The 21893-nt window shown below is 33.4% G+C and overlaps 1 protein-coding gene across 4 annotated transcripts in view; it reads left to right on the top strand.

The window, feature by feature from the left end:
• The first annotated feature begins 1509 nt into the window (after positions 1-1509).
• Positions 1510-21893, top strand: part of bmal1b (basic helix-loop-helix ARNT like 1b) — a 30991-nt gene continuing 10607 nt past the window's right edge. The window contains exons 1-12 of one of the 4 annotated variants that reach the window (XM_051114615.1): positions 1522-1610; positions 5606-5643; positions 11689-11753; positions 11988-12135; positions 14547-14567; positions 14837-14905; positions 18474-18512; positions 18897-18923; positions 19032-19189; positions 21277-21356; positions 21439-21531; positions 21631-21748. In XM_051114615.1, the coding sequence (XP_050970572.1) occupies positions 11996-12135; positions 14547-14567; positions 14837-14905; positions 18474-18512; positions 18897-18923; positions 19032-19189; positions 21277-21356; positions 21439-21531; positions 21631-21748 (745 nt within the window). In that variant the 5' untranslated portion in view covers positions 1522-1610; positions 5606-5643; positions 11689-11753; positions 11988-11995. Of the gene's footprint in view, positions 1611-5575; positions 5644-11688; positions 11754-11987; positions 12136-14546; positions 14568-14836; positions 14906-18473; positions 18513-18896; positions 18924-19031; positions 19190-21276; positions 21357-21438; positions 21532-21630; positions 21749-21893 lie in introns of all 4 variants that reach the window. The other 3 variants (XM_051114614.1, XM_051114613.1, XM_051114616.1) reach the window with 3 other exon arrangements.

Genomic DNA, 21893 nt, shown 5'->3' with positions numbered 1-21893 from the left:
ACGAGCGTGGCCTTAATGTGCAACAGAATAAATTGTAATAAAATGATTATTACTCATATATTCAACATAAAAATGTTATTAGACACGAACTTAACAACCTTTACTTGAATGGTGTCTCACCTGCCAATAATAAGTTAGGAAATTATAAATTTACTTGTACTTGAGAAGTTTAGATTTTTATAGAATAGATTTATTATTATTATTATTATTGTTGTTGTTGTTATCATAATCATTATTATTATTATTATTAGTAGTAGTAGTATTAGTAGTAGTAGTAGATTTTTAGAAATCTGTATATAACGGGCAGTCAAATATAATATATGGAATTAATTCACTATATATATATTATTTTATTATCATAATCATTATTATTATTAGTAGTAGTATAGTAGCAGCAGCATTATATAACTGTACATTATTTTAATAATGGGAATTATGATGCCACAGAGCCAAAGCACAACATCTTTTTAGAAATCTGCATACTACCTGCACTCAAATCTAATATATGGAATTAATTCATTATATATATATATATATATATATATATATATATATATATATATACACACACACACACACACACACACACACACATATATATATATATATATATATATATATATATATATGTTGTTGTTGTTATTATTATTATCATAATCATTATTATTATTATTATTAGTAGTAGTAGTAGTAGTAGCAGCATTATATAACTGTGCATTATTTTAATAATGGGAATTATGATGCCGCAGAGGCAAAGCACAACATCTTTTTAGAAATCTGCATATTACCTGCACTCAAATCTAATATATGGAATTAATTCACATATATATATGTTGTTGTTATTATTATTATTATCATAATCATTATTATTATTAGTAGTAGTAGTAGTAGCAGCAGCATTATATAACTGTACATTATACATATATACACACACACACACACACACACATTAATTCATTATATACATACATACACACACACACACACACACACACACATATATATATATATATATATATATATATATAATATAACACAATATAACACAATATCACATTTGCCTACATAAAAATAGATATGAAAAGTTAGTGCGAGTGTTTCATTATTAGTCTCAATGTTCACATGTATTCATGAGGGACAAAAAAGAAAGCATTTCAAAGCATTTGGAATGACTCACATTACTCTCAAGTAAGCATTACTTGTGAACTGTAAAACGACAACCGCATGCCTGACCTTAAGAGCCCTTTGTGTTTAAAATAATTCCTAATAATTAGCCTGACACACGCACAAACGTTAGGTAGCGTTGTTTCGGAATCCACCACCAGCCCTTTGTTTACTGTCGTTATAAAGCTGCTATATTTTGGCGAATTCTATTGGCTACGCGTATTCCCCGTGTTTTCCTATTGGCTCTTAGACGTGTCAAGCGTTTTCTGATTGGACAAGGGAGTCATCGCTTAGTCTGCATCGTAACGCCATTGGCTCAATAAGTAGGTTAGTGGTCCTTTAGTTATCAGAGCGAGAGGAAAGTAGGTCATAGAGAATGTATACTGATACTGCCTAGCGCCGTCCATATTCGCCTGGTTATACATGTGCTTTTCTGCCTTCTTTATGTAAGTAAGACTTGTTTGATTTATAAACATGTTGAAATGTGCTGTATGGTGTTTATATGTAGTACGCCTGGTTCAATACTTCCCTAACGTTAGTCACCGCGAAATACATTTAAGTTTTTAAAGATCACGATCGGGTATGGGGCAATGTCATTTTCCACCTTTTTAAAATATAACATGTCTGTCACGGTGCTTACAATAGTGGTATTACAGAAACATTGAATTTGCTTGACACTCGCACTTTTCTTTTAAATCCATGTCAGGTTATATGAGGTCACCGTCTCGGGGTAAGAAGTCAGTGTGCTACTTTGGAATCATAACGCTGATTACAGTGACGGTGTCATATTTCTGATGAAAATATAATGGTGTTTACGAGTAAACACATTACGATGCACGTGTTTCAGTTGTACTGTGAAGCTCAAATATGAGTACGACCCGTAGCGTTAGTGAGTGCATGCGCGACACGTCCCGGTGCGGTGTGGCAGGACACTGTACGCTCTCATGCCCTTTTCCTAAGGTAAACACAGAAGCTGTATCTCGAATCCAGCTAGGTGGCTAACTAGGGAACAAACTATAGCATTATTCGCTCATTTTTCATCATTCAGGATCACTTTGAGCATCATTACGCATCAGGTGCGTGAACGCTTTGGACATCATAGTTGAATTTTAACCTTTAATGGCTTGAGGAACATTTCTGGAGATCATTGGGTCATCACAGTGAGGAACAAGTATGATTTTTAGGTAGCTGCCACCAGGTAGGTAGCATTTTTAGGCATTTTGGAACTCTGTTAGCTCGCTTTTTAATGTCCGATGTAAAATATAAAGCAAAATCAGTAGAGATTCAGAGGTGTATGTAGAGATTCATCATGCTGTAGGTGCATTCAACATTTTTGAGCTAGCAGTGAGGTATGTGCATTATTTTGTGAATCATAAATACATGCAGTGTTTTTGGACATAACTGGCACATGAAAAATTTTAATAATTTCTTGTTTTTAATATAATAATAATAATAATAATTAATTCCTCATCGTGGAATGTTTTTGTGGAAATGGTGCTCTTTTCTTCTTCATCATAATTCTTGTCACTTTTGCACTCTTGCTGAGTAAAAGTATTAATAACTATAATAATATAGTTACTACAAAACAAAAATGTTAAACATATTAAAACTTAGAAATTTACTCTCATGCCTCTCAATGTAAAATATTAAAGCAAACTATTTGAGAACCACTGTGCGTGTGTTCAGTTGTAAGCAACTGACATTTTGTTGAAAGATGTTTTTTACTGTTACTCAGTGAGCTTCATCAGCTCTGTCAAAGTAAAGGCATAACAACTAAACTTCACTCATCAGGCATCATATGTGCATACAGTTGTTTGGGGCAACATGGTTGCATTTTTAACTTTCACTTGTGTGTGTAGCATATTTGGGCATGACATTCAAGATTTTAGGCAGTTGTTTTGGGCATTATATGTGTATTCAAGCATCTTTAAGCATCATATAGGTGCATGAGTTATTTTTTAGGATCATAAATGCATGCAGTATTTTTAGACATCTTTGGCACAGGAAAAAATTGCTAAAATTTGTAGTACTTACAGGTGAACTGTGCATTATAGGTGTGCACAGCATTGTGGGGCATTATAGGTGCACACTGCAATTTTTGGACATCATGGTTACTGTATTTTTAAGAGAGATATTTTTAAGAAAAACTTTTTTTAGTAGTTTCCAAAACTGTACAATAATAAAAAAGTGGAACTATGTTAGTACACATCTTGATTTCCAATGTAACATTCTAAAGCAAAACCAGTAATTCATGTCAACAAAACCTACATCCACAGTGTTTGGAGTATCTGCGTGCAGTAAAGGTGTTTACCTTTACACCTGGGTGTGTTTGTATTTTGTATGACCATTTTATTATGCTTTCGTTATGATATTCTGTGACAAGGAACTAACTGGGAAAAAAAGAATGTGAGAAACATGTTTTCCAGAAGGGACATGATGTTTTTGTTGGCACAATAATATATGGACATGTTCAGGGCAGACATGTAGAAGTTTAAAATAAAGCTGCTGGATAATGATTATCTAGAGAAAGGCAACCCGTTTTGAACCTCACCTCAACATCAAAACAATGGCAATACCCTGGTACAGTGGTTTTTGTTTATACTCTATTTATGGTTGTACTCAGAGGTACTTCAAAGAATACCATGGTTTTACTATAGAACATGTCCAAAAACCTGTGGTACTGTATACTTTCACTCTGAGCTTTGTCGTCACATTGCCTTCTGTGTGAATGCAAGTCAAAATCAGAATGTTAAAATTAAATCTGCTTAATTTAAGACTCTGGTAATAATACAGATTATCAATTTTTGTCTTTGATACTAATATTTCAATTTTTTTTAGAAAACACTGTTTTACACTGTTCTGTTTCAAAATGTGGGGTCAGTAAGATTTTTAATTGTTTTTTTTTAAAGAAATATCTCATGCTCATCAAGGCTGCATTTATTTGATTTTAAAAATACATGAAAACTGTAATATTCTAAAGTGATTAATCACAATTAATTGCATCTAAAATAAGAATTTTTTGTTTACATAATATATGTGCATGTTTGTGTGTACTGTGTATATTTATTATGTATATATAAATAAATAGACATACAGTATATATTTTGAAAATATTTACATGTATATATTTACATTCATGAAATTAGTATTATATATAAATATATTAAATATATACATGCATGTGTGTGTATTTATATATACATAATAAACATACACAGTACAAACAGATACTATGTAAACAAAAACTTTCATTTTGGATGTGATTAATCGTTTGACAGCACTCTTCTAGTTTATATAAACTATTTCTTTTTAAATCTATTTTAAAATATTATTTATTCCTGTGACGGCTATGATGAATTTTCAGCATCATTAATAGAAATTATTCTAATTGCTGACTTGCTGCTCAAGAAACATGTACTATTATTATCAATGAAAACAGTTGTGCTGCTTAATATTTTTGTGGAAACTGCAGTAATAACTGCAATTTTTTTCTATGACGAGTAAAATTTACAGAACAGTATTCATATGAAAAAGATTATTGTAGTTATATAGTAAAATAGTTGTCTTTCCTGTAATCCATATAATGCACCATTGCAGAATAAAACATGCATTTCTGAAAAATAAATAATACAAAATAATAATAATAATAATAAAATAAAGATAAGTGGCTAAAAACAAAAATGTTATACAAATGAAAACTTACCTAAAAACTTCATACACACAATTTATATTTGTTTTCAAAAGTAATTTTGAATATTTTATCATTAAGGCTTTAGATCAAAAATCTAAGATCCTATTTCAGAATTAAGAATTTAAATTAAGAATTTTATGAATTAAAGATCATGGAAAACATATGCTCAGTTGTGTCTAATTATTTCTGTAGTAGTGTACAGTAACAGCATGACAGGAAGTCTTCTGTGAGAAAGATCTGGGTAAAGATAGACACACAGTAAAAAGTCTTCCCCTTCATCTTCACTGATAAATCTTACTCAGCTTCAGTAATCAGCCTGGTTCTCATGCTGTGAAACACCTGATTATATGCAAGGCTGTGCTGAATCAGAGCACACTAAGACACCTGTCTGACGGGCTTCACGCTGTGTAGGTGACGTCGCTGCACTTCTGCTCTGGGTGGCAGCGGTACGGTTAAGCAGCTTGCAGTGTGTCCATCCCAACTCAGAGCCTCTGTCCTCCCATGATCCTCTGCTAGCTGTACAGCATGTGCACAGATCCCATCTGCTGTCCCTGCAGTCACAGACATTACTCATCACAACAGATGATACTACCAGTGACTCCTCATACAATCAGAACAGCAGTTTGGTGGAACAATGCTGCTCTCCTGATGTTCATACGCTCTTTTTTGTTTTGTTTTTCACCCTGTCCCTGCCTCTGTCTACGGCCTGTGCTCTCTCAGGTTCAGTGCCTGTTTTGTGTATTTCCGCAGAAGCCAGAGCTGTGGAGAAGAGACAGCTGTTTTCTGAGGTATGTGCTCTAGGATATTTGGAAACAGTATGTGGAATTCATGTCCCCAACGAATTTGAAGGGATAGTTCATCCAGCAATGAAATCTGTTATTACTTACTCACCCTCAAGTCACTGAATGATTTTTGAATGATTAATTAATTAAATGTCAGTCTGTTTCTCATGCAAAGCTGTTTCATGGCATCATATGAGTTGGGACATCAAATAGAGTATGGACTATTTTTATGTTGCTTTTTTTGAGCTTGAAAACATAAGTTTCTGAGTGAATGCAACAAATAGGTAAAAAGAAAAGAAAAAAGAAAAATAAAAGCTGCAAGCAACATTGAAAGGGCCCTTGTACCTGGGCTCACCACCACCCGGTGGCTTTAGGAAAACAGCCAATGGTGGGCAATTTGCATTTAAAGTGGTACATATAGAAGAAATACGTCAAAGTCATTTATATGTGCCAAATGTCCTGCTACCAGGTGGTGGCGCTATGATTATAACTGGATATTGGCATGTAGAAGAAGTCTTCAGGCCAGCACTTTTATCAAACAAATAAGGTTTTGTGCAGATTGAATGGTATGTTTGAGTCATTTCCTGTTGCCAGCAGGTGGCGCTATGATTATTACAGAATTTTGGCTTTTAGATGTGTTCATGCCAGGACTCTTATCGAACATGTGAAGTTTGGTGCATCATCGGATATTGTATGGCTGAGCTACAACACCTTCTATTCAGAGTATATTCTGTTTAGAGTAGACTGACCAAATATAATGTTGATGTCATAAAATTTCTATGAGGAGTTCATTAGAGCGTAAAACATGCCACTTCCTGTTGCCAGCAGGTGGCGCTATGGCAATAAGTAAATATGGTTATAGGCTTGTGTTTAGGCCAGGACTTTTATCAAACGTGAATTTTGTTGCAGATTGTACATTGTATGCCTAAATTATAATCCACCACGGCCACCACGGACATGCCCTTTAACAAAAATTAAAGATCTTAGCAATTTAATGTCACAAAGGGCTTTAGATTACACTGACCAAATTTGATGTTGATTTGTTTAAATCGCTAGGAGTAGTTTGTTTAAATGCAAAAACAAAAAAAAATAGCAAAAACGGCACAAAACTTGCAGAGAAAATTCAAAATAACAGACTTCCTGTTGGGTTTTAGACTTCGTACCGAGAACTTTTTTGTTGGTATTGGTGTGTTACATGTGTCTACCAAATTTCGTACATGTATCTGTAACATAGTTAGAGAGGATGTTTGTAGGTGGCGCTATTGAGCCATTTTAACACACCCACTTCTGAAACCCATATCAGATGTAAATTTTCACCACTTTTGGGGTGTGTGCAAAGTTTGGTGCTTGGGCCCTAAAAAAGAGATTGCTTTTACACTGTGAGATAATTTTTCTGCAAGTATACTGTAAGATTAATGGGGTATTTGGGTATGTAATATGCTCTAGGTTCACTTTATTTACATTGACATTCGCATAATTTTTAACTTTTTGTAGATAATTTACAGCATTTTACCAACATTCCATCAAAACAAAATGTCACAAAAGGGTTTGAATGTTTGAAAGTGAAGACAAATGTGTGAACACCCTTAAAAGTATTTCCATTGTTCTCTATGTCTTGATGTCTCAGCAATAGCAATATAAGCTATTTTATTTGAAATTAATATTGCAAAATTATAGAAAAATAGTACTAAATGTTTTTTCCATTGACAAGATGGTTTGGGAGCCCCTGTAAAGAATAATGTCGCAATGCAATTGAAATGAGATTTATTTATTTATTTATTTTGAGATTCACCCTAAGCATTTACTTTGAATGTATGGAAAAGAGCAGCATGGACGTTCAGCTAAATATCTCCTTATATGTTCATCAAAAAAAATAAATAAATAAATACTTACCTTTATTATAGATAATTTTGGATCAATCCACCTTTTTCTTCTTGTGGGAGCCGGCGCAGCCATTTGTAAATTTTATGGGTCTGGCTTCTGGTCTCATCCGCGTCCAGCTTTTTTAGCTGTACAAAACAGCTTGTATCGCTGCTTAATATCACAAATTGGTGTATATGCAATGTATTATTCTAATTATAAACACAGTGGTTTGTGGTGCTGTTCTCGTTATTTCACTACAGGGGCTAATGAACCAGAAGTCTCACCCATAGGATTACTTCGCGTTAAAGGAAAAGGTAGAAAAGTAGTTAAAGGAGAAGTCCACTTCCAGAACAACAATTTACAAACAATTTACTCACCCCCTTGTCATCCAAGATGTTCATGTCTTTCTGTCTTCAGTGGTGAAGAAATTATGGTTTTTCTCCATATAATGGACTTCATTGGTGCCCTGATTTTGAACTTCCAAAATGTAGTTTAAATGCAGCTTCAAAGGGCTCTAAACAATCCCAGCCAAGGAAGAAGGGTCTTATCTAGCGAAAAGATCGGTCATTTTTTTTTCGGGAAAATGAAAATTTGTATACTTTAAAAGTAAATGATGACAGAATTTTTCTTTTTAGTTGAGCTATTGCTTAAAGCTGTGTTTTGGACATCCATAAACAGTGAACTCTTTCAAAACTAGTGGTGCAATGGATTACAAAACTCACGGTTCGGATCACTCACGGTTTTTGGATCGGACCATTTTTCGGATCAGCAAAAAAGGGGAGGAGTCAAATGTAATTTGCTTTCTCTTTATTACAAGAACAGTATGGCAAGAAACCCGCGCCCCCCTAATATAATGGCAGGGGAAACACTGTAATCTAAAAGTTTTAAAAACAAGTTAATCTGCGGGTCACATGCGTTCCAAACCGTGGGTTGTGATCCGCACGATCATCATTATTATAATACCTTTGATTTGAGAACATCGTACGATCTTCCTCTGAAATATTTTGATCATGGACTGTGGGGTAAATAGGTCAGATGTTTTGAAATACCAAATGACTCTCTATATGTAGTCATTTTGTTCATGAAAACCATAATCAACACAAATCACATCAGACCTTTTCCTGTCTTTTAATAAGGATAATAACATCCTGTAAGTGAGCAGACCTACTCAACTGACCTACATTCACTGCCGCTTTTGTGAACTTCTGCTTGTTTGCTTTCCTCTACGACCTGATATTCACATGCTCTGCCTTTGGTTTCCTCTCTGCTCATGTAACCTACATCATCTTGATGATCTTGTGGTTGATTTGATCATCTGATTTAGCATTTGTTTTTCAGAGCACTATTATAACTTTATACTAACTATTATTGTATGTAATCGAAAAATACGTACATACATTTTACCCACCTGTTGAAAGTTCAAGAGGTTAACTTTTGAAACTTTGACTGCATGCTTACTTCGTAAAACAATTTTATTAACTTAATTTGGCTTTGTTTTTTCAGCAAATATGATTGGTTCTTGCTCATTCGAGATGCACCGCCATGATGCATGCTTATTTTTTGGGTGGTTTCCAGGGCATTGCCATTGCTATCCAGTTGCAAATGTATTCTATGTGGTTGCCAGCACATCTTGCCAGCCCTCTTCCAAGTCTCTATGATATTCTGGAAAAACATCAGTCTTCTGCAAGTCTGTGGGAGTTTTTCCAAACATTTAATGTACCCCCGATGAAAGTTGAAAATTAGCTTGCTTAAAAAATTCCTATACCACTAGCAGTACAATTATAGGTGTCATTTATTAATATTAAGTTCAAGTTTCATTTGACTTACAGTTTCTGACAGAAATATCATGGAGGTGCTTGATTTGTAAATGCAGAGAAGGTCAGGCTCCAGTGCTTCTTATTACCGTAAGGCATTCAGTTCCCATAATCCATTTGTCACAGACTTGTCACATTATCAGTGTCCTTCTATACTTGTCTGTAAGCTTCACGTTTCACGATGTAAATTACTGGCGTGAATAGAAGCAGGCGTCAGTCTGACCTATAACTGTAAAGAGAACAGATTGTGCCAGAACATAATCGAATGTGGGCCGCTGATGGCGTGGGGCGATCAGGGTGTTACATAGCAGGTTTAATTGGGTGTCAAGGCACCCTGGATCTGTTAGGTCACCTGGATCAAGTGTCAGCTGGTGAAAAATAGGTCAAAGATAATGATGAAGTCGAGGGGAGCAGAGTCTTAGTGATATGTAAAAAAAAAATTATTTCAAGATGTGTTGTTCCCTGGAAAACAGACTGTGTTGCAGTGAAAAGCTAAGCAATTTCAAAAGCGTCAGCATAATTGAGTTCATCTACAAATGTGGTACTTTTTCCAAATGGAGCTGCACTGGAGACTAATTGCTAATTATTTATTCATTTATGCCATATATGTTTCTATACAGTACGATATAGGAGATAGGGCTGGGTAAAAATATTGATTTCTTGATTTTAATCCAATAAATCGCAAAAAGCTTTGGGCTTTGCTACTTTTCATATGAAACAAAGTCTCAGATTTCAAATTATGTCCATTGTATTACAGTATTCAAACAATAAATACCGTTTTGGCACTGTTTAATGTGGTGACAGATAGCTGTAGCACCTCAGTTCAAGAGAAGCCACAGCGCAACGTACGTGTGAAGTGATCGTTTCCGCTTTAATAATATAAACATTTGAAGGTTAAAAGAGAGTACAACTTAACCATATTCCTTATCTTGTCTCATGTAATTTCTGTGTTTCAACCACGCAAGGACGTCAGCTTGTAAACAATGTCACGTTACATCACGATTATCTCAGAAAAAAAAAAAACTTATGTGATAACCATACACTTGGTAGTCAGCTAAAAAAATGAACTCGATAAAGGAGCAATTTGCTAAATACATGCATCATATAACATAGGCTATTCATTATCATTTTTACCATTTCTTCAGATAATTTATGCATTAATATATCCATCACGTTTTTATGACAACCACCATTTAATGTTTATATTTCAAAAAACGAATTGGAGTGGAAATATAATTATGTAATTGTAACTTCATTATTATAAAAACTTAACTGAGTGTCATTTAAGCATTTGTATACAAATCGGTTAATATTAACCTTCAATTTTATAGTAATGTAGTACCAATAACTCATGTCTATTTACAGCATTAGTTGAGAGATTTGCTTGAGAAAATTTGGTATGTACTGTACCTGATACAGTATAAACTATATAACTGAATTGAATCAGAAGTCGAATCGGATTGCAAGCTTGTGAATCTAAATCAAATCAAATAGTGAAATTAGTTTCAGACCTGACAGGAGAATATGGAGCTCATACTCCAAAATGAGCAAAAACATGCAATTTGGTGCAGTTGCTGGCATTTATATGGCCAATTAGTAAGATGAAATCAAAGATGAAAGTAAGATGAAATTCCGATAGCTTGTAAAGTAAATCAGTGGGATCTTTATAACAGTGTAACAGACTCCTTGCATAAAATGCATATGAATACCAGTTTATCTCCCAATAAAATGTCTTAGTAAAATGAAATTTAAATGCTTGGTTTTTAGATAAAAGCTCTGTACATTGTTGTAGCAAAACATATTATGCAATGCAATACAATGATTGAGAGATAAACAAATGAATGTTCCATAAAAGCCTGTTTCATATTTAATACATTTTACCAAAATTACCATAAAGTAAGTGTTCAACTTGAAATATTTTTAATAGTATAAATTTCATTCTTATGTTTACTTATGTTAAATCACCAAATATGTCATAACAATTGAATTAGAATTAATAAAAGGCCTTTTGTACAGAAGGCATGTAATAAATTGAGTACAACAGCTTTTTTACATTTATCTATTTATCTTTTTGATGATTCAGAGGCCTTTTTATGTATCAAATATGATACAGTAGGCTTATGAGGTTAATTTCAGGGCATGTTTTTTGTTACATTTTAATTTTGTCAAACCTTGGTTTATTTTCAGGTTAAAAAACACAACTGATTTTTACCATTCTCTTACTGCTGAACCCCATTGTATATGACACTGAGGAGTGGCTGTCTGCTCACTTACATCATCTAAACCCCTCTCTTGTGTCTGGTTATGAAATGCTCAAGCTCTCTTAGGGTGGAGGTTATATATCCTGCTTTACCACAACTTTCTTCTCTTGCAGAGGAGGATCGTGTCAGACAGCCTAAGGAAATGGTGAAGGAAGAACTGCCCTTGTCTGTCTCTATTGTGAGTTGAGAAGTATTACCTTTATATTTCTACTTGCTGTTTTAAAAATCTTTAACATTTTATACTTTTTTTTTTTTTTTGTATTGTATTAGGTCTTTAACTATCACGTTTGCTTTACTTACATGTTTGCTATCATGAACTTTAAGAAGTTTGTGAAATAGACTTTCAATATTTTTTTTCCCCATAACAGAATACAAGAGACTAAGGGGTTAAATTGATGTTTGTGTTTTGCAGATGGTCTAATGGCAGACCAAAGAATGGACATCTCCTCCACGATGAATGAGTTCATGTCTCCCAGTTCCACTGATCTGATCAGCAGCTCCATGGGAACGCCGGGCATGGACTACACCCGCAAAAGGAAGGGCAGCATCACCGACTATCAGTAAGAGCAAGTTCTAACAAATCCTCTAACTCTCTGTCTCTAACTCAGGATCGCTTATCATCATTCACATATGTGTGCTCGTAATGGACTCAAGCAGAATTCATGATGATATTCAAGACCCAGTGTCTGGAATTACATTATAAGTTTGGGGTTAGAAAGATTTTATTATTTTTTTTTTCCAATCTGTAAAATCCTGAAGAAAAAAAAAATCACATTAACCACAAAAATATTAAGCAATGCATTGATAAAATAAATGTTTCTTGAGGACCAACTCAGCATATTAGAATGATTTCTGATGGAACATTTCACACTGAAGTCTGGAGTAATGATGCTGAAAATTCAGCTTTGCATCATAGGAATAAATTACATTTTAAAATATATTAACATAGAAAACAGTTATTTTAAACTGTAGTAACATTTCAAAATATTACTGTAAATTGTATTTTTGATTTAAAAAAAAGCTTTGCTTTACATAAGAGACTTCTTTCAAAAGTGTTAAAAAAATCTTACCAACCCCAAAAGTTTGAATGCTAGTAAATAGTATGCTTAAGTGTGTGAGTGGTACGAAGCATGGAGCAGAATTGCATCATTTTGCTTGTAACAAGTTTTTTCATTCTGACTCTGACATCACTCGAAAAACAAACATTACACATACATTTTAATTTCATCATGCTAAAGGAATCCATCACGCTAAACACAGCATGCATAAGCTGTTAGCAATACGATTAAGACATTTGAATTTATGAAATATCATCATAAAGATAACAAACATACAAATGCTGAAATGCATGTGAAAATGAATGATGGATTAATGTGAAGGGTGAGACTACAGAATAATGAACATATGGAAATAAAATCTGTTGTAAAAATTAAAAAGGTGGGTAATATATCACTATCTGCTCTTACATATGTAGTTTTTCAAACAGTTCATCATTAACAATCATACAATTATTTCAAACAATCATGTCATCATACTAATGCATCCCGCTCAACATCTAAATTGCAAATGAGAAGCAGAAAATTGAACATCTGGAATGGATTGGAATTTGAGTAATTACAGAATTGATTTCGATTTGAAGGAAACTTGGTGTCTCTTCTCTCCACTCACATTCCCTGTTTTGCATCTGTCACAGAAGTTCATTGTTGATCGTTTATAAATCGTAAACATTTACCATGAGTTTGGAATGTTTTGTATTTTTAAAGGACAGTCAACCCAAAAATTTTAGGGCTGCCACTAATGACAATTTTTATAATATTGATTAATCTATCAACTAATTTAGTGATTAATCAATTAATCTAAACAGCAAAAAAATCACAAATTTATTTAGGAAAAATGTACAAATTTATTTAGGAAAAATGTAAATACACAGTATTTCTGACAAAAAAAAGAAAAAAGTAATATTCTTTTTTTTTTTTTCAATAAAATCAATTAATTGGAGCCGCTTTTAATTATTAAAATGGAACCATTAAAATGGAATCCCAAAAAACGTAATGGAAAACACAGAATTTGGTAAAAATAAAACTGTAAAACTCAATTAATTAATCCTTATCCTGACATTTAATGATGAGAAATGAATCAGATGTGTTTTTAACCTAATCATTTATGGACTGTAATCCAAATCAAGGAAGAAAAAAATATTTTGTTTTAAAGAGTGTTTTTCATGCGCTTCAAATCACCCTAGTAAAAAAGTAATACATTTGAAAATTAGCTTGTTGAATAAAACATTTAATTTAGCCATTAAAACAGAGTATAGAAAAATTCAAATGGAAAAAAATGAATTTGGAAATTAAAAAAAAAAAAAAAAATGTTGTGGTAATAAAAATAGATGTAAGTGAACAGTAGCCTTTAAAATTACTTAAAAATTCATATATAATAGCAATGAGGCAATAATAATTAGTTTAAATAAAGTATCAAAAGCAAGAAATCATATGGTTTTATTTAACAAAACTGTTAAAATACATAATGTATTACAAACGATAGAACTAATGTACATTACGCATTATAAATAATGCCTGTAGAGGGCGCCAACAACCTGACGATTGTTGTTACACTTTACTACGCGATCTAATCTGTTTAATATTGACATTTCTTTACGACAAAAATGCTATAGCCACTGTAATTTAATGAATATGTGGACATCAAAATGCATCACTTCCGGTATTTTGCCGGTTTTTGACGCGGGAAAAAAGAAATCGAGGATCTTTGAAAATCTAATAGTCGACTAGAATCAACGAATCGCGACAGCCCTAAAAAAAGAATTTATTTTTGTCATTTACTCACCTTTAAGAATTTTGCGTGACTTTCTTTCTTTTGTGTGACTTTTCTTTTTTTTTTTTTTTGGGAGGGGTGGACTGTTCCTTTAATGTGAAATGATCTGAAATTAAATTTTTCAATATCTTTGTTTTCACAGAATTGATGGATTTTCTTTCGAGTAAGTATCAAAACATTTAAATGACTTATGCTTTACAACAGTCCAGTGTAAAAATGTTCAGTTCCTTTCACAAAAACTCTATAACCATGGCATACCCATGGTACATGAACAGTAAAAACCTGATAACCATACTGTCATCACTGAAACATCACTAAATCACTAGACTGTACTGTAAGTGTGCCTTTCTTTGAGAACAGGCACATTATTCATATGATTAAAAAAATGAACTCCGTTTCTTTTTGAGAAAAATACCAATTTTATCCTCTTAGATCTGAGTCTTCATGGATGAGATTCCTCATCCCAAGCTCACAGCTCACACAGTCCTCTGAGAGTGAACGGTCAGTGAGTATGGATGAAGACATACCAACTGGTCAAACTGCTCAGTCTGTTCTTATTTTAAGACAAATGTAATCCAGCACCTTTGATATCCCAATATGATATTTTCACTTCATGCAATGAGATGGAGTGCAGAGTGTTTCAAGGGCAAATATTGTGCATACATATTTGCAGGAAATTTTAGTGAATCAGGTGCTAAAACAATGCAAACAGCTTGTGCGTATAAACATCATCTGCGCAATTTAGTCACAATTTATTCTGGGTGAATTCACCCCTTGTAATAGTTTATAACTGTTAGTGTCTAAATATCATGCATAATGGCAGTTATTGTGTTATATGTTGCTATAATTTTGAGGTTTGTTTTGAACAGAAACTTGTGATGCAGAGTTTTGCATCCAAGGGGGTTCATGAGATTCTAATAAAACTGACATATTATAAAAATATCAGGTTAGTTATTTTAATTGTTTGCAAACAAGGACACGTGTAGTTCCATTATATCATCCATCACGCATATCATTGAGGTCATAGGGTTTCAGGTGACTAAAACCAACTGGGAGAGAAAAATCTGTGGTAGATTTTATCAGTGTCAAGCCCTCAGGTAAACAGCGTGTAAAATTTCTTTCATTGTGGTCAGTTATGAAACAAGCCATTATGTAACAGCCAAGCTGGAGCTGATGGTGCGTGAAATGGGAGTTACATCATATCAAGTCATAGCATATTTGTAACTGGTACTATATTGTGGGATCGTTATCCTGTAATGACATTTAGTGCTGAGAAATGAATCAGATGTGCTCTTAACCTAATCATTTATGGACTGTAATTATAATCAAGGAAGAGAAAAAAATATTTAGTTTTAAAGAGTTTTTCATGTGCTTGAAATCACCCTAGTAAAAAAAGTGATACATTTGAAATACATTTATTTCATAGTAACTATAGTTTAAATGTATTAACACATTTGCTGACATATCACTCAAGACTTACTGATATAAAAATTGTATTGAAACTTTATTTGGAGTACTACTTGTGCACAATGCACATTTCGTACAGTTTTTCTCAGTCGCTTTGGTGCATTTCTCAAATCATCCTTAATATTTGCAAAGAAGTATGTGCATTTCTCAAAACAATTTGTACAAACAGCACAACACAATGGATTACCTGCAAAAGCCTGTAACTTACTCAAAATCTTTAGTTCATCTATCAAAAGTAAGTATTTATGTCAATGAACATATCAGTGCCATCGGGATGAAGAGTCCTTGTGTCATTGTTCACAAACAAGATAGTCAAAATGCTTAGTCATGTTGTCAATATAACACTATGGCAATAGTTTGCATGACAGTAACTGTATTGAAACGCAGAAGGCTGCATTTCTTATGTATGCGATATATACATTTCAAAAGTACAAATTTACACATTACTGTATGTGAGATATTGATTGAAATAGACTGGATAGGATTCACAGTTACACTATCACTAGTGGTCTGACAAAAAAAAAAATCTGAGTGACTTTCTTAGTCATGTTGTCAATCTAACAGTGTATTCTATTAGCATTACCTGATGTAAACTATAGCAATCGTTTGCATGACAGTTACTGTATTGAAATGCAGCAGTTCTTATGTGTGTCATATATCCATTTCAAAAGTACAAATGTACACATTACTGTATGTGAGATATTGATTGAAAGAGACTGGATAGGACAAAAAAAGAAAAAAGAAAAGAAAAAACACAGTCATTGTGATAGACAAGAAAAAGAAATATCGCTGATAGTACACGTACATCACTAAGACGTCTATTTCACGTCTACATTTACATCTGCAAGATTTATTTTTTAGAGTGTTCGCTCATCTGCACGTTTCCTACCAGGTGTCAGATAGACTTTTATTAGATGTCTTTACTGTTTATGATTTAGAGTGTATGTAAAAGTGACATCTTACAGATGTCTGTCAGATGTTTGTACATGACAGATGCACAAAAGCGAAAATATAAAATTAGAAAGGCAAACACAGGAATCACCCCTTAGGCAGAACTTCGCTTTTGCATGCAGCACTCTATGAGGAATTTCAGAGAACTGGTTTGTTATTGTTTTATCTACATTCCCTTATTAGTGAAAGTCAAGATTCACCTGCACAATGCATGGCGAATTTATAAATAGACTAACAGGAATGTGTATAAAATATACTTGACAGTTTATGACAACTATATCAACCATTTTGCATTTAATGACTTATACGATGAACTAATGACTAGATATTTTGAGGGGTAAGACTATTGCACAGAGAACTATATAATACATTTTGAGCAACATGACACTAGCAACTGATAATGTAGGAAAACTGAGACAAATGTACAAAAACCATTGCATGAATGTACCAAAGCAATCTCAACTTGTTCAAATAAATGAGAAACTGCTATTATGATGTGCACAAGTGACTAGATGATGTGGAGGTTGAACAAGTAGTTTTGAGAATTTCATTTCTGATCTGAGAAATGCACCAAAGTGACTGAGAAAAACTGTAAAATGTATGTAAAACTGACATCTTACAGACGTCTATCAGATGTTTGTACACTGCAGATGCTTTTCAGATCAAGTGATCTTTAACAGATATATGTGTGCTATCTGGGATGGGCACAAAAACAAAAATACAAAATTAGAAAGGCAAACACAAGAATCACCCCTTAGGCAGAACTTTGCTTTTGCATGCAGTACTGTATGAGGAATTTCAGAGAACTAGTTTGTCATGGGTTGATCTACATTCTCTTTATTAGTGAAAGTCAAGATTCACCTGCACAGTGCATGGCAAATTTACAAAAAGTGTGTAGAAAATATACTTGACAGTTTATGACAACTAGATCAACCATTTTGCATGTAATGACTTGTATGATGAACTAATGACTAGATGTTTTGAGGGGTAAGACTATTGCACAGAGAACTATATAATACATTTTGAGCAACATGACATTAGCAACTGATAATGTAGGAAAACTGAGACAAATGTACATAATCAATTGCATGAATGTACCAAAACAATCGCAACTTGTTCAAAAGAATGAGAAACTGCTATTATGATGTGCACAAGTGACTAGATGATGTGGAGGTTGAGCAGGTAGTTTTGAGAATTTCATTTCTGATCTGAGAAATGCACCAAAGCGGCTGAGAAAAACTGTAATAGTAAGCTTAAAATGTGTTTTAATTCAAATGAGAACTGTATGATCTTTATTTAAACTGAAGTATACTTGCAATAGTTCCACTTTAGCATAATTAAATCTACATCAGTATAACTTTAGTATGCTATTTCTGCTTAATTAAAGTGCATTAAGTACAAAATTAGTTGTTCCAATTTAGCAGACTTTAAGTATCCCAGTTTAATATACCAAAAGTACAATTGCAGTGCATTTTTATTAAGTGCATAAATATATAAATGTATTTGTAGTATACTTAGCATGAAATAAATGTATTTCAAATACATTTTAGTATATTTATTTCTCATTAGGGTGTCTTCCCATTCAAATTACTTTATATAGGTTGACGCATGAACTATTTAAGCTAATGTATTTTTACTGTTTATTTTTAAGGGACAGTATGGACATAGACAAGGACAAACAACTTGTAAGGTAAACAGAATTATTGATATACATAAATATACAGTATAAATGGCCACTACTGAAAATGCTTTTTTTTGTTTTGTTTTGTTTTTTTTTAAGTTTGTAGTGTGTGTACTATGTAGTTTGTGCCTCTTTTGCTTTAAGGGGCTGTTTTAAGGAGAATTGTATATATTCATATTGATTTCTTTGTTTAAAATTTTCCAAAATCCCTAAACTTTGTTCATTTTTAAGTTTGTTTTAGATTTTGAATCCCAGATTTTCAACATTTGTTTTCTTTTTTAAATATGGTTATTCCATCTATAACTGGATCTGTTTATGTAGGTTATTGTGTTTATGCTTAGCCTACATGATTAATTATTTCTCAGACGTTAAAATCTTTTTTTCTCTCAACAGGGTCGATCAGCAGATTAAGAATGCAAGGTGCATTTCTGTATTTTTTAATTATTAGTGAATAAATCACATGCTGTTGTAGATCCTATGCCTTTTCTTCTGAGTGTAACATTGTTTTGGACTCTTGTTTGTCAAAAGGGAGGCTCACAGTCAGATAGAGAAGAGACGCAGAGACAAGATGAACAGCTTTATTGATGAGCTGGCTTCATTAGTGCCTACCTGCAATGCCATGTCCCGCAAGCTGGACAAACTCACGGTGCTGCGCATGGCGGTCCAGCATATGAAAACACTTCGAGGTGAGATTTACACTGTCATTCCTAGCAGAGAACCCAGCTTTTTGATGTAATTTTTATGCTAAAGATGTGCATTCAAGTAATTTTGTAGTTGAGTACAGTAGTTGATTATTATTATTTTTTTTTAAAGATTAAATGAGTATTATGCATTACATGGTTATTTGGAACAGACCGTTGCATTTATGCAACATTTTCTTACGATCTAAAATAATTTGTTAAATGATGTATATTATTATATGTGACCCTAAACCACAAAACCATTCATAAGGGTCCATTTTTTTTTAAGGATGCAAAAAAATCTAAATATTAAGAAAATCGCCTTTAAAGTTGTCCAAATAAAGTTCTTAGCAATGCATATTACCAATCAAACATTACGTTTTGATATATTTACTACAATATCTTTTTGGAACATAATCTTTACTTAATATCCTAATGATTTTTGGCATAAAAGAAAAATCAATAATTTTGACCTATATTGTTGGCTATAATTTTTCCTGTGCTACTTACGACGGTTTTGTGGTCCAGGGTTACATATTTGATGTTATTGATATTTAAAATAATCATAATGAATACTATGGTTTTATTAAGGTACTGTATTCTAATGATCATGTAGTTTCATTGAATGAAATTGCATAATAACAAATAACAGTTCTAAAAAAAAAATACTAATTACATAAGGGGACATGGTGATAGAAAAAATATAATATTTCAATGATTTTGCATTTGCTCACAAAAGTTCTCCATATTCCTGAAAATGGCTTTTTGAGAAAACGCAAAACTAGTGATGGAAATAATATAAATGGAGTGTTAAAAATAACTATATTTTGTAATACACAATAACAATTTTTGAGAAAATGCTAAAGTTTTGTGAACAAATGCAAAGTTTCTCAGGGGAGCTCAAAAGTTTTGCAAAGTGAACACACTTGGGAACGCAAATGTTTTGTGAGTCAAGGGAAAAGCATGTGATATAATGTTTCCTACCATAATTTTTTCCATAACCAAAGTCTCTTTAATGGGCTCCTTACTGTAATTGTCTATCCCGAAAGCATGCCATTACATAAATGTCACATATAAACAGTGCCACTCAATACATAAAAGGAGAACTCCACTTTTAGAACAACAATTTACAAAAAATTTGCTCACCCTTTTGTCATCCAAGATGTTCATGTCTTTTTGTCTTCAGTCGTGAAGAAATTATGCATTTGAGGAAAGCATTTCAGGATTTTTCTCCATATAATGGACTTCATTGGTGCCCTGATTTTGAACTTCCAAAATGTAGTTTAAACGCAGCTTCAAAGAGCTCTAAATGATCCCAGCTGAGGAAAAAGGGTCTTATCTAGCGAAACGATTGGTCATTTTTTTCGGAAAATAAAAATTTGTTTACTTTTTAAGCCCAAAAGCTCTAGGATGAGCATCCATGACACTACGTACTATTGAATCACGTCGAAAGGTCACACGGAACGTAGGCGGAACTACAGACCCGGTGTTTACAATTAAACATGCAAAGACTAAGAAAGTGCAAGTAAGTCAAACACTGTTTACAGACAAAAAGGTACAACGATGTCGGACGATTCTGAAGTTGTAGGAGAAAATAAGATGGAGTTTTTCACCATACTCTACCTTTTTGAGTCGGAGTACACAGAAGATGAACTTAGACGTAATTCATAGTGTCGTGGACGCGCATCCCAGAGCCTGTGCTACACAAGCCTTTGTGCTTTAAAAGTACACAAATTTTTATTTAAAAAAAAAAAAAAGACAGATCGTTTTGCTAGATAAGACCCTTCTTCCTCGGCTGGGATCGTTTAAAGCCATTTGAAGCCGCATTTAAACTACATTTAGGACGTTCAAAATCGGGGCACCAATCAAGTCCATTATATGGAGAAAAATCCTGAAATGCTTTCCTCAAAAAACATAATTTCTTCACGACTGTGAAGTGGACTTCTCCTTTAATGTATACTTCATTGGTTCCCACAGCAGGTCAATTAATTCAAGTACTTCAAATTATGTTTTGTCTATTTGACTCATACAAGTACTCACAACAAGTTAATTGATTACTTATACATATGCGTATTTTATACTGTCTTTTTAAGGTGCTGCAAACCCTTATACTGAAGCTAACTACAAGCCAGCCTTTTTATCAGACGACGAGCTGAAGCACTTAATATTAAGGGTAGGTGACCTAGAGAAAAGAGTCCTTTTGTGCTATGACAAACCCTGGCTGTGACTCACTGGTGATTCACTCTGCGTCTCAGGCTGCTGACGGTTTTCTGTTCGTTGTGGGCTGTGATCGGGGAAAGATCCTTTTTGTGTCAGAGTCTGTCTACAAAATTTTAAATTACAGCCAGGTAAGGCCTTCTAATGCTACCATGATTCACCATTCAGCATATACGAATCATTAGACTGTGAAGTGACTCACTATATTACCTGCTCTCTTTTCCTTGCAGAATGACCTGATTGGCCAAAGTTTGTTTGATTATTTGCATCCTAAAGACATTGCAAAAGTCAAAGAGCAGCTCTCGTCATCTGACACAGCCCCACGCGAAAGACTCATCGATGCTAAAAGTAAGTTAGCACCTTGAAGCAGACAATTTTTCATACTTGTTTTTTTTATTGGCATATTGCTGACTTTGTAAATGATTACAGAGGAAAAATACACTAAACAACTGAGGATCGCACAACAAACTCAAACAGAAACATGCATCACGTT

Source organism: Labeo rohita, chromosome 7 (genome assembly GCF_022985175.1).
Source record: "Labeo rohita strain BAU-BD-2019 chromosome 7, IGBB_LRoh.1.0, whole genome shotgun sequence".
NCBI lineage: Eukaryota > Metazoa > Chordata > Actinopteri > Cypriniformes > Cyprinidae > Labeo > Labeo rohita.
The sequence above is the reverse complement of the archived record's forward strand: the minus strand, read 5'-3'. Positions and strand labels throughout refer to the sequence as shown.